This window comes from Ascaphus truei, chromosome 1, assembly GCF_040206685.1.
Source record: "Ascaphus truei isolate aAscTru1 chromosome 1, aAscTru1.hap1, whole genome shotgun sequence".
Taxonomy (NCBI): domain Eukaryota; kingdom Metazoa; phylum Chordata; class Amphibia; order Anura; family Ascaphidae; genus Ascaphus; species Ascaphus truei.
The window spans coordinates 34,332,900-34,345,846 of record NC_134483.1 but is presented as its reverse complement, the minus strand read 5'-3'; the positions used below and the strand labels follow the sequence as shown (position 1 = coordinate 34,345,846).

General features: G+C 43.3%; 1 protein-coding gene across 2 annotated transcripts in view; it reads left to right on the top strand.

Annotated features, from left to right (window-relative positions):
- The window catches only part of DYM (dymeclin), a 516,199-nt gene that overhangs the window by 401,869 nt on the left and 101,383 nt on the right, over positions 1-12,947 (top strand). For both annotated transcript variants that reach the window (XM_075586074.1, XM_075586063.1), the window contains one exon: positions 3,492-3,674. In XM_075586074.1, the coding sequence (XP_075442189.1) occupies positions 3,492-3,674 (183 nt within the window). The remainder of the gene's footprint in view (positions 1-3,491; positions 3,675-12,947) is intronic.

Sequence of the window (12,947 nt, the reverse complement as noted above, 5' to 3'; positions counted from 1 at the left end):
CCGCGCTGAGCAGTGCGGACGCTCCGCACTGAGCCCTGTCATCCTCAATGAGGATGTCTTTAGAGGGGACGTCCGCAGGCGTGCTGAGGCGCAGGGATTTTCAGCCGGCAGACGAAACTATCTCAACGCGCTGTCGGCTGAAAACACCTAATCAGCGCGAAGCAGCATGTTGACGTCGGCGCTTCGCGGGCTATTGGCCCAGCGACGTCACTGCCCGGCCTCCCACCACCTCCAGATCGCACACGCTGGCTCGCCTGCCAGTCCATGGAATCGCTCCTGACCGAGCGGGCGAGCCTCAGCGTCAGCGCGGAGGAGCGCGACTGGAACCCTCTATGGCCTCAGCCTAACGCTGACTCTGTAAAGTAGTAATTAAATTAATAGTTACTCAACACAACTTGTTAATGTTATTCAATGTATTGTATTCTAAATTATTATACTGCTAAGTGGTATTGTTAGTAGTAGTTATGGCACACTAGATGTAGAAACTAAATGTGTAAGTTTAACCAACCTTGAAATTAATTGACAAGTTAATAAAATACCGCTATATAATGTATATTATAGAGACCGTACAGTAGAGCCAATGCTGCTAATGCTAGGCACAGCTGGACACATGTGGATACGTCCAGTCATTCACAGTTCAATGCTACATCTTTTAAGTAAATAATAATATTATCTAATCAAATGTTTGACCTACCGATGTAGCAAGACTTATTGTCCCCAGCACCTCAGATGTCTGCAGTGCTGGGGACCGTATCTGCCACGACGGACCCATGTGTCTGAATGGGACCCGCGCAGCATTAATCCTTCGTGGCCGCAGTTGCGTGACTGCGAGCAGCCGCGCCACCGAAAACAGTCTTGCTCCATCCATGTATAACCGCGGAGAAGCAACCCACAGCCAAACCCTAGAGCACCATGGCTTAGACTTGAGGCTGCACCCATATTTATATTTGTATCTGTTTGTGGACTTACAGTGTTGGGGGGCTGGGGGGAAATTATACAAATCTGCATTTTTTAAACTGATCCACAGAGATCTGCGGCTGAAAGAACCTTGTAAATCCGCCGCGGGTTCGAGTTTCTGCTCTTTTATGAAGCTTGGAAATCTTGTTTAGTGTAGATCTTTTTGGAGCATTGCCCTTCATACATTAACACAAAATAAAGCACAGTCAAATCTGACCATTTTGGGGGGAGGGGGTGTGAAGGGGGGCGGGGGTAAATGCTTCAGTTTGTAATACTTGATACATATAGTATCCTCAATAGTCTGCAATATTTAGTATTTAGGACCTTGTTAGATGTCCATACATATCAATGAGAAGAATGCCATCCCATTTTTTTTTTTACTCTTTAATGTGTGCAATACAATCCACATGTAGCCAGATCCCTCTCTTACCTCCAGGCTGCTGGAGGGGGATGGCTACAGGGATGATTCCGGTGGGGGTTGCGGCGTGCCGGGAGTTTGCGGCTGCATGCGGGAGGCAGTAGTGGGGCAACTGGGTCGCCGAGCGTTTCGGGGTGGACGGCGGTAAGGGCGCCTCCATCTTTAGTTTCCACGCATGCGCACAGACGGGATGAGCAGGAGTGCGGCGGCCATTACGGACGCTGGCGCATGCGCTGTGCCATAGGACAGCAGCCGCCATGTTGTGTAATGCTCCGCAGGGGGACTGCATATCCCAGGATCCCCTGGGGCGCCCCGATCACGTGGGCAATGTTAGCCAATAGGGCAGCTAGGATCTCCTGAGGAGAGAGATACTTTTGGCGCGCTTAACCACGAGTAGGCAGGTGGAGCCAGGACAGAGAAGGGGAAGGTAGGGTCTGGGTGTCAGTGGCACCCAGATTAGGCTAGATTACCCCTTAGGTCCAAGATAGGCCCCACTCACCTAATAGATTGTGGCTGCTTCAGGGAAAGGCCCCAGCTAGGGACATTTCCCCAGTAAACTGATAGTAATGGGTATCAGCGAGGATTGGCAATTGCCTGGTTCTCCATGACATTTGCTTGCCATTCGCTTGCCATTCGCTTGCTCCACATCAGAGTGTGCTTTTAAGCACATTACCAACGTTTAAGTATTACGACTTCCCCCATTCGGGATGGTCAGATTTAGCGACGGACAACAAGGGGACCTACCACATATGGGTGACGCGTGAACCCGGAAGCAGACGGCTACGAGGTGGTACCGGCTAATCCCAGCACGCGGGATTGAAGTACACCAAACTAGCATCCCCTTCCATCCTATTGAGCTACCGATGTGATGTCGAAGAGCCTGGTTGCATTCTAATGGGGCTAAGTTTTATCTACATGTAAGATATATACATACCTCCTTACCTTGGTGCGCTCCTGTGCTTTGTTCTTTTTGTGTTTGGTCCACCGACGGATGCTTCCAGCGGTGGACATCCGTGGAGGAGGGGTATACCTCCACGAGCTGCAAGGGGTGGGTGAGAATCTACTACAAGATGTCCTTAGGAAGCAAGAGCGCTGATTGAAAATTCCTTGTATGTTAAACAAAATCTTAGTAGCTCCTAATAAATATTTTTAATTAAAACAATATATATATAGATGAAATTAGACATACATAATTTTGGCAAGCACAAAACCCAGGCACACAGTAGTATATTTTTATATTTGTAATTATGCCAACTGGAGCGCTACTGGGAAAGTGATCTCAAGTATACAGTACACAGACAAGCCGCAATGCACATCCAATAGGACAAATGATTTAGTTAATTTCTATATTACTGTATGTTTTCTTCCCATAAGTATGGGTCATTTAGACCAGGGGTGCTCAACACAGTCCTCAACAGGTCAGGTTTAAGGAAATCCCTGCTTCAGCACAGGTGGCTCAATCAGAGGCGCAGTCTTCAACTGAGCCTCTGATTGAGCCACCTGTGCTGGATCTGGGATATCCTGAAAACCTAACCTGTTTGGGGGGGGGGTCTTTAAGGACTGGTGTTGAGCACCCCTGATTTAGTTCTATCTTTTGGCCAAAACATATCAAGTCTACAACCACGTCAAGGTGACCCTATTATTAGGGTCCCTTTCATCAGTGCTGTACACTACCAATGTTATACTGTGTTCCTTGTGCTTCCTCCCCTGCATAGAGGAAACAAAACAATAATATAGGCAATAAAGATTGTGGTAACCACCTTCTTTCCTGGGAGAATAAGTCTCTCACTGGACTGCTGCTTTCATGTGTGGCCTTCGCAGCCCGAAGGTAAGAGGGGGACCCGGCTACATCAGTCTGCCAGTTACACACAGTCTCACACTTTTAGGATACAAACATTGATTTTTTCAATTTTTTATTATTTTTCCGTGTGACTTTTTTTTGGACGTAGTTATTTTAGATGGGACACAAAAGATCAATATGAGAGAATTGCAGAGCACCTCATTTTCAGCTGAAATCAAATGAAGTATATTGCCGTCGAAACCTGACGCTTTAGTGCTGCAGAAAAAATATCTACGTTGGGTATAAAAATCTGTGTTCTGTTTTTACCTTTTAAAGGCACAAGATCTGAATGTGATTGAAGAAGTGATCCGGATGATGCTGGAGATTATCAACTCGTGCTTGACCAATTCTCTCCACCACAATCCCAACATGGTGTACGCCCTGCTGTACAAGCGCGAGCTCTTTGAGCAGTTTCGAAGTCACCCTTCTTTCCAGGACATCATGCAGAATATAGATATGGTGAGTTATTCGGATGGAAACCCTGCAGTTTTAAGTCCCTATTTAACATGTGGGGAAGCCATTTCTCCATATCGGGGAAAAAGCTCTGTGCCCAGGACATGCTTGAAAACGAGCGGTATCTCTCAATGTATTACTTCCTGGTAAAACATTTTATAAATAAATAAGTAGAAGGAATGAGGTTCTGAGATTTGCCTGAGAGCATATGGATTAGGGGCCATTGTGAGAAGCCAGGAAGACATAGTTAACTATGCATCAGGGAGATGTACATGAAAGAAGCAAAACATGGGAAATATTATGGGGTTTTTTTTGTTTGTTTTTCTTCTAAATAAATTAGTTCTGTAGTATTAGATAATGGTGACTTTTTAAATTTTATTATTCAACTCTTAATGCCATTTTAATGAGTTTTAGCCCCCCCCCCCCCCCCCCAAGTAGTGCAAGATCTTTGCAACACTTTCCTGTTTGGGATCATTTGTTGTACTGTAAATGGTCCCAGCAGTTGGAGCTGTAAACTGTAACATTATATAATGATGTAATACAAGGATACTTTGTAGCTGCTGAGTTACTGACTGAAGCAGCCGTTATGTTAGGCACACAATCAGGATTTTGACAGATTTATAACAGGAGCACCAAACGATTGCCAGATTAGATAAGAATGTCAAATTATACATTGTCAGATGGGTTACATTAAAAAAAAAAAAAAAGTTGGAAAGTAGTATTGCTGCTTTAATTGTACATTAACAGATGTAAACCATTAGATGGGAATTAGGCCTACATGTCCATTAAATTAAATTCCCATGTAGTGTCCTGTTTTATGTAATCTACTATATAATTTGGAAAATTAATTCCCTATGCATTTGGACACCTTAAGATATCGTAACTAAATTTTGCATGATTGTCATTGGTAGGCCATGTATCTTGCACATGGTGACATACTGTGACATCGTAATGCACATAGCCTGGTGGCAGATAAGGACAGTCATATAGCTATAAACTTGACGAAGAAAGAAAGAGGAAGTCGGTGGGCACGTGAGGAGAACGAATGCTGGAGAAGGAGAGCGAGGTAGAAAGAACTGGGGACATCGTAAGATATTAAAGGAAAGTGATGGGAGGGCGACAGATGAGCCAGAGGGGAAGGAGAGAGATGAGGGGGAGAGAAGGGGGGGGGGGTTGAGGAGGGGAGAGCATGAGATTGGTTTCTTAGAATTCCTGAGCTATGCCAAGTACTTTTAGCTAGCATTAAATAATTGCAATATTGACATTTATAGATCTTTGTCAAATGTTACAAAACTGAAAATGCAGAGCTCTGGGTCTCTGAGCCTTAAACCTGCCTCCTTTTTGTTTAAAGCAGCAGTCCCATCCTGTTGTTTTTTGGGGGAGGTTTGTTTTTTACATGGTAGTAACCAAGGGGGTCCTCTGAGCTGAACTGTGCTATTTTCACCTCCTGGAGACCCCCTGGTTCCCAAGATACCTACCTACGTTCTTGCTCCTTCCTGGTAAATCATAATGGTGTCGTATCTCGCGGGTTATAAAGAAGCTACAATGTCATCCATTTTTTGCCCCCAACAACAACATTTTGTAACTTCACTGGTAAAATCTCAGGGAAATAAAACTGTTCAGCTCCAGCGGATCCAAATGTCCAACTGTGGAAACAAATCTGGAATTCTGTGGGGATTGCTGCTTTAAATCATGTGGGAGACGGTTATGGTGGTTCTGGCTTCCAATCCCTGCCCAGACGGTGCATCATTCGCATGTAGTAACACGCGTTACTGCGCTCTTCAGGCCCACCCCTTTTTTTTTTTTTTTTGCATACGCAGCTAAGGCTAAGTCCATAGTAATTCAATGATTACTTTGTGGGGTGTGCCACTAACGTATTAGCAAAACGCAGCCCAAACCACAAACCTGAATCTCATCCTGGGAGTACCCCTATAGTCCCACCCCCTCCCAACACTGCCCACAATTTTCTATTTGGCCCAGTATCTGAAGAGGAGATCATACAAGCGCTCCTCAAACTAAAACTAAGCAGCCAATGCGGACCTGACTTGCTACAATCTAGGTTCCTACGACTTGGTGCCCCAGCCATTGCCAAACCAATTGCGTCCATAGTCAACTCTATCCTGTCTGCAGGCCATATCCCTAAGACTTGGAAAACTTCCAGAGTTGTCCCAATCTTCAAAAGTGGGGACAAAAACACTGTCTCAAACTAAAGGCCAATCTCACTTCTCCCAATTCTATCCAAAGTCATGGAAAAATGTGTCCACTCCCAATTAAGCGATTTCTACACCAAGACAAATTTCCCTAGCCAATTCCAATCTGGGTTTCGTCCCAAACACTCCACAGTAACTACCCTGCTAAAAGTTTGCAATGAAATCCAGTGTGGAATGGAACAGGGACAACTCACTGGTGCAGTATTCCTAGATTTTGCAAAGGCTTTTGACACAGTTGATCATGCTATCCTGCTTAACAAACTCCAGAGCTCTAGAATAGGGAAGCATGCTTTAAACGGGTTTCAGTCCTACCTATCAGGAAGATCCCAACATGTGTCCATCTCAGGCTCTAACTCCAACCCCCTGGATATCACCTGGGGTGTCCCACAAGGCTCTGTTCTGGGGCCCCTACTCTTCTCAGTGTTCATTAATGATCTTCCCACAGCTTGTAAGGAAGCCTCAATACACATGTATGCAGACGACACAATCCTATATGCACACAGCCATAGTCTCTCTGACCTTCAACACATACTTCAGTCTGACTTTGTGAGACTCGAAAACTGGATTTCCCAAAACAAACTGTTTTTAAACACTGACAAGACTGTAACAATGGTATTTGGGACCAAGACTAAATTTTTAAAGCTTCCAGTGACTGAGCTCCTGATCAGAACCAACGCTAACACCACCCTAACCCCTGTCACTAGTTTTAAATACCTGGGCTTATGGTTTGACTCCCACTTAACATTCGGGATGCACATTGATACCCTGACAACCAAGACCTATGCCAAACTAGGGGTACTTTACAGGAACAAATCGTCCCTAAGTCTCCTGGTCAGAAAGCGTATCGCACAGCAGATGCTAATGCCAATTATTGACTATGGAGACATAGTATATGGCTCGGCACCTCAACCCCACCTTAGCAAACTTGACACCCTCTACAATTCAATTTGTCGTTTTGTTCTCCAATACAACTACAACACACATCACTGAGATATGCTCAAATAACTAGATTGGCCATCACTAGAGTCTAGGCGCAAAGTTCACCTTTCCTGTCTTGCCTTTAAATTCTTCATGGGCAAGCTACCCAGCTATCTGAACTAGCTCCTCACCCCTACCACATGCAGCACTTATCACCTGAGATCAGACTCCAAAAGACTGTTCATGGTCCCAAGGCTCAACAAAGTATCCGGACGTTCCTCCTTCTCCTTCCGTGCACCCCAAAACTGGAACAACCTACCAGAGACTCTCACATCCAGCACCAGTTTAAGTTCTTTCAAATCTAAGGCTGTCTCACATTTTAATTTGGTCTGTAACTGTTTCATACGCCCATAATATATATTTTCTTTAACTGTGCGTGCAATGTCTTGTATATAATGTATACCCTGTTCATTTATGTAACTGTATTTGTAACCAAGTATTATTTGTTTTACTCTGTGCCCAGGACATACTTAAAAACGAGAGGTAACTCTCAATGTATTACTTCCTGGTAAAATATTTTATAAATAAATAAATAGTGAATTTAGCCGTGCGGAGGCGTGCTGAAGCTGAGGGAAAGCGGGTGCTTTCCCTGGCCTTAGACCACGCGCCGTCCGGCGCGGGTATCGGGGGGGGGGGGGCTGTGACGTCACGGAGCTGGTTTGCCCTCATTGGGCAAACTACTCACGTGACCAGCCCTGCGCTCCGGCGAGCACAGAAACTAAAACTTTTCCTAAGACACGCTTCTGCATGCTTGCGGAAGCGTGCGCGAGCCCCTGCTAAAGCCGCTCTCATTGCAGCTGCAGGGGCTCACTGCCGAGCAGCAGCGCGCCTCAGCACGGGTCAGCGCCGAAGCGGCCATAGGTGCAGTGATTATTTATATTGTCTCATGTGCTGTTTTTTTTAAATGGTTCCAGCAACATCAAACACTTAAGCCAAAGGAGGCCAATGATTTCCTCAGCACGACTGGAAAAGTGGTAAAATGGAAGATTTGCAAATTATTGCTAAAAAAAATTAAATATATATCTATACCTTTAAAAAATATTTTTACCTACCTTTTTTTTAAAAGCAATCGCTTCGTATTTGGTTTAAAAAAAAAAAAAAACTTGGCCCACTGATGTAGTTAAGCATATTTTAAACTGGTTGAAATAGATCATACCCATAAAGGTATTTATTTGCCTTTTAATGAAGGTAAAAAAAATCCCATCAAATTAAACCTAAAATTAAATGAAAGGATGGAAGTAATTTCAATAATATAAATATATAATACAAACATTTCTACACACAGGCCAACATATTTTTGATAAGTCACATTTGCTTAGTTGGCTGGACCAGTAGTAAGGACATGACCAATGCATTCCTTGCTGGTTTGAACATTTCCTCAAATACCCTGCATAGCTCTTGTCAAATTACAGCCCCTATTCGATATGCTGTGGAACCGCTTCTTCATGTCAGGAAGTCTCTAAGCTCCATGAGCTCAAATGTGTGAATGAATAGAAGAAGCCGTACATGCCTAAGCTACTGTATGTACTGTAGCTGTCAAGGTCCAGGAAGCAGACTTTCATTTAGGTGGTGTCTGCACACATGAATACCTCATATTTCATCAAGTGGTACTTGAACGTCGCAATTTGTAAAGTAATTAACCCCTTTGCAATCAGGGAGGCCTGCGATGCTTTGCAAGGCTACGTACTGCAGTGAGGGGTTTCCGTCCGCATGTCATCTCAACTATTGTCAGTATTTGCTACAACATGCTCTAAATGCAATCTATTTCTAAGTGTTAGTTAATTATGGAAATATTATAGCTGCCCTAATAATCTCTGCCATTCATACAGACCAGCACTCCCTGCGATGTGTTGGAAGGTGTGGACATGTCATCAACATTCCATCTGAAGTTCAGTATAGAGAGAAAAAAGGAGGGAGTGGAGGTGTGACTGGGAAAGAGTGTCATGTCGATCTTGGTAAAGATACAGGAAGGACTTTGGACCTTCATTTTTGGTGCATTTAATAGTCCACATCTGGGAGGCATGGAGATATCAGATTTGTCCCCCGATCTTAATACTTAAATCTTTGATGATGCATGCGATGCTGTTTTGAAAGTGAACTACACCCTTAAAAATATTGCCTTGGAGTGTTCCGAAATGTATGTATGCAATCACGGAGATCCGCGAAATGAAATGTAAAATGACAGACATCCTTAGTCAGGATGTAGCCATCTTGGATTTGTGTTGTCATTCGTGACATGGGAAGAATGTGAGGTAACAATGAGTTGCTATCACTCAGCACTCAATCTTTATCATTGGTAGACAACCTAAGCTATAGAGAGGATAACAAATGTGGCTCTCACAATGAGTCAGTGTTCTATGTTTAAATGTTAAACAGAAGTAGGAAGTATTAAAAAATGGTGGAAACAACCATTTATTGTGGTGGAGACGTCATCATTTGACACCAAAACATAGTGAAGGTGGAAAGTATCCTCACAGCTCAGATCAGCGAGGACACCATGTAATAGATTTAGTACCTGTACCATCCATCGCTAGGAGTAGGTAGTAGATTTGTTAATACTTTGATAAGTTTGTTTATATTAAGTATCCTTAATATTCATTTACAGCACTTCAAAATAATGTGTGAGAAATAAATCTAAGACGTGCTGTGGCAATTACCTCTTCCGGGTTCATTTCTTGGCTGACCACTTATACTCGATCTTGGTCAAATCATTTTATTTGCCGGTGCCTCCATGGGACAAAATTACAAATACAATATATATCGAAGTGTGTTTCTTGCTTGAATACATTATTAAAAAATCTTACATTTCTATTTTTTTATTGCCTTCCTCTATCAATATGAATATAAAAATAGGTTTCCCACTTAGTGTAACATTAAACAAAATGTTGAACCTTATTGATGTCTTTATTCAACCTCAACTACCATGTAATCTGACGATCTTCCTAGTGATCAAGTGAAGACGAAAAAGGAACAGGGCAGATGTAAGTTATCCCAGAAGATGCAGAATTTGGATTCATGAGGAATTTACATATACACTATCCTCTGTACCCGTTCCACCCTTTCAAATTACATCACATATCCAAGATGGCTACCTCTTTTAATGTATACACTACATACAGCGCCAGTACTTCAATTTTTAATTATATACATACAGTAAAAGCTTTGTTATCCAGCATGTGCAGGACATGAGATGCCAGTTAAGTAAAAATTCCAATTAACTACCATACCATACTTCTAGTACAAATTTTCAAAGAATTAGAATATATTATAATGTGCAAAATAGTATTGGTGATCACCAATAAAGTAGTAATACGGATGAAACATCCATCTGCATTCTGAAATACTTGGAGCGATCTGGATATGCTGGCTAGTTTAGTCCTGGAGTCCTGTTACTAGAATGAAGATCTGTATAAGTGTAGCTATGCCTGGCTTGGCTACTTGTCTGCCCTCCCTGACATGTAAGCCCTGGTAACAGTGCGGGCAGTGTCAGGACCAATCCAGGGATTTTCCTCACAGTAAGCATCTTCCTTGAGTGACAGTGGAGGAGTCAGGGAAAAGCAAGGACTGCCCTTGGTGCACTTGGCTTGGGGTGAATATCCAGGCCCCCCACCCCCTCTGTGCTTATACTCACTCCGCAAAGCTATCCTCCATTACATAGGGGTCCAAGTAGCCTAACTTGGTTTGGCTACATCAGCAACAGCCCTGCTTCAAACCGGATATAATAAGCAAATTGTATACATTATACATGACATTATGTCTTTGGATCAATAGCTCTGCAGCCCTCTTCACTTGGGGTCTTCCACCCCAGTTTTTCTAGTGTTCAAATATACTCCTGCCTGGCGTGCAATCTATCTGGGGGAAGTAAAGCAAGTTCTCCTGCAGGGATTGCCTTCATTTTACTGGAACCTGCAGCAGGTGGAGGTGCTGATCACCATGAGATGAAAACCAGTCATCTACCCCAGAAGCCTGTCTTGATGTCCCCACCAACACCACTGGCGGACCACTCGGTATCCTGGAAGCCAGCAGGTAACCAGCGCATGACACCGTGTAGTGGCACAATCTCCCAGAGGGTGCGGGAAACACCGCTACATAAGGATAGAAATTCCAGATACTAAAGCTAACCAGTATGTATGTATATTATATATATATAAAATATATATATTTTTTTTTATTATACATATATAAAAAAAAAATATTTTTTATTTGAGGAGGTATTGAAGACATAGCATAAAAAACAAAACACATTATGACTTTGATGCCATTGCCTGAAACAGCCCCCAAGTGGCTTTACAGGGAAGTAGCTTTCACTGTAGACATGATGGCTCTGCTAGCGTAAAACAAAGTGCTTCATTCCCTTACATTACTTCTTATATTGCCCTAAATTAAAGGAGCGTTCAAAAGTATGTCAATATATGTACAAATAAAAGTCAATGGATATGGATTTTTTTTTGATCACTGTACTTACTGCACCTTAAATAATCAGTAACAGTATCGCCAGTAATACATGAAATATCGTATACCAATAACGATGTGAGTCTCGATATTCCTCCAAAATGTGCTTCCTCCTCACTTTTAAGGATATGCACTCCTTACATCGCAGACCTAATTTCTCGCTATACAAGTGCACGGCTCTTGCATTCTGCTCAAGGATGTCTTGTGTCTACCCCTTTCGTATCTAAAGCCCTCTCCCGCTTTAAACCTTTCTCACTTACTGACCCACACCTCTGGAATGACCTCTCCCTGAATATTAGACTGGCACCCTCTCTCCACTTTTAATGCTCATCTTAAAACACACATCTTTAATCGAGCATTTGAGTACCTCCGTTGGCTGATACTATATATATCATATGCATTTACCATGACCCCTTGTAGGCGCACTTACCATAACACCCCCCTACTGTCTCTGCCAGTTTTCCCTATCTACCACTTTGATTGTAAGCTCTTTGAGGCAATTGCACCTCTACCTAATGTTTACTTTTATGTATGAAGCGCTTATTTTTATTATGTCACGTGTATGTATTACTTCTGTGAAGCACTACGTACATGGATGGTGCTATATAAATAAAGACATACATACAAAAAGTTAAAGGGAAAGTATCAGGCGGTTCACAGCTACCGTAGGGGCACAAAACTGGTTGCCAAACACAATCAAATAAAAAGGTTGTTTATTAAGTGCATATACATCAAATCTTCTGCTACAGAGAAGAACTCTGACGCGTTTCGTCCACCTATAGGGAGCCTATAGGTGGACGAAACGCATCAGAGTTCTTCTCTGTAGCAGAAGATTTGATGTATATGCACTTAATAAACAACCTTTTTATTTGATTGTGTTTGGCAACCAGTTTTGTGCCCCTACGGTAGCTGTGAACCGCCTGATATTTTCCCTTTAACTGCAATTACCATTGGCTGGAGCACGCTTCTCTGTGCACCTGATCGGCAACACCGGCATCATCACTTTGGAGCTTGAACCCGGCGAGTCAACACAGTCAGTACTCCTCTTTCTGGGGATTTGTGATTGTGTAAGAGACGCCGGGTTTGTGAGGGCAGTGGCGGAGGGCAATGGCGGCCAGCCGCATCGGGTTCCCACGCAGGGGACACGGCTTGACTGCCTTGTCGGGCTCTCCCTACCACACTCTAGCCCCTTCCCACTGGTCAGTCTCATATACACAGACTCACTCACTTACATGCCTACAATAGATGTCTTATTGGGACACTGATCGGGAGCGCATTTAAGGATTCATTTATATATTTCTCTTCGTTACGTTGTGGATATCTATGTACACTATTTGCAGCATCAGCCTTTTCGGAGTTTACTCTTGGATCCAAGAAGACTTGCACGGGTAGAGTAGTTACCACTTGTCCATGATTTTGTAACTGCTTTCTTTTAATAAAGGACAAATCCCGAATCTGGCAAAGGCCAGGCATATATCTGACCAATTTTCCAGATCTAGAAACTCTTCTAGGTCTGCCTCTCACTAGGGTGTGTACATATTTCCCGGGACAAGCTGACACATTTTGCGCATGCATGAACAGCCAACGCCAATCGCGCATGCATGAAAGTTTGGCGCCGACCGGACGTGCGTAAAGGCAA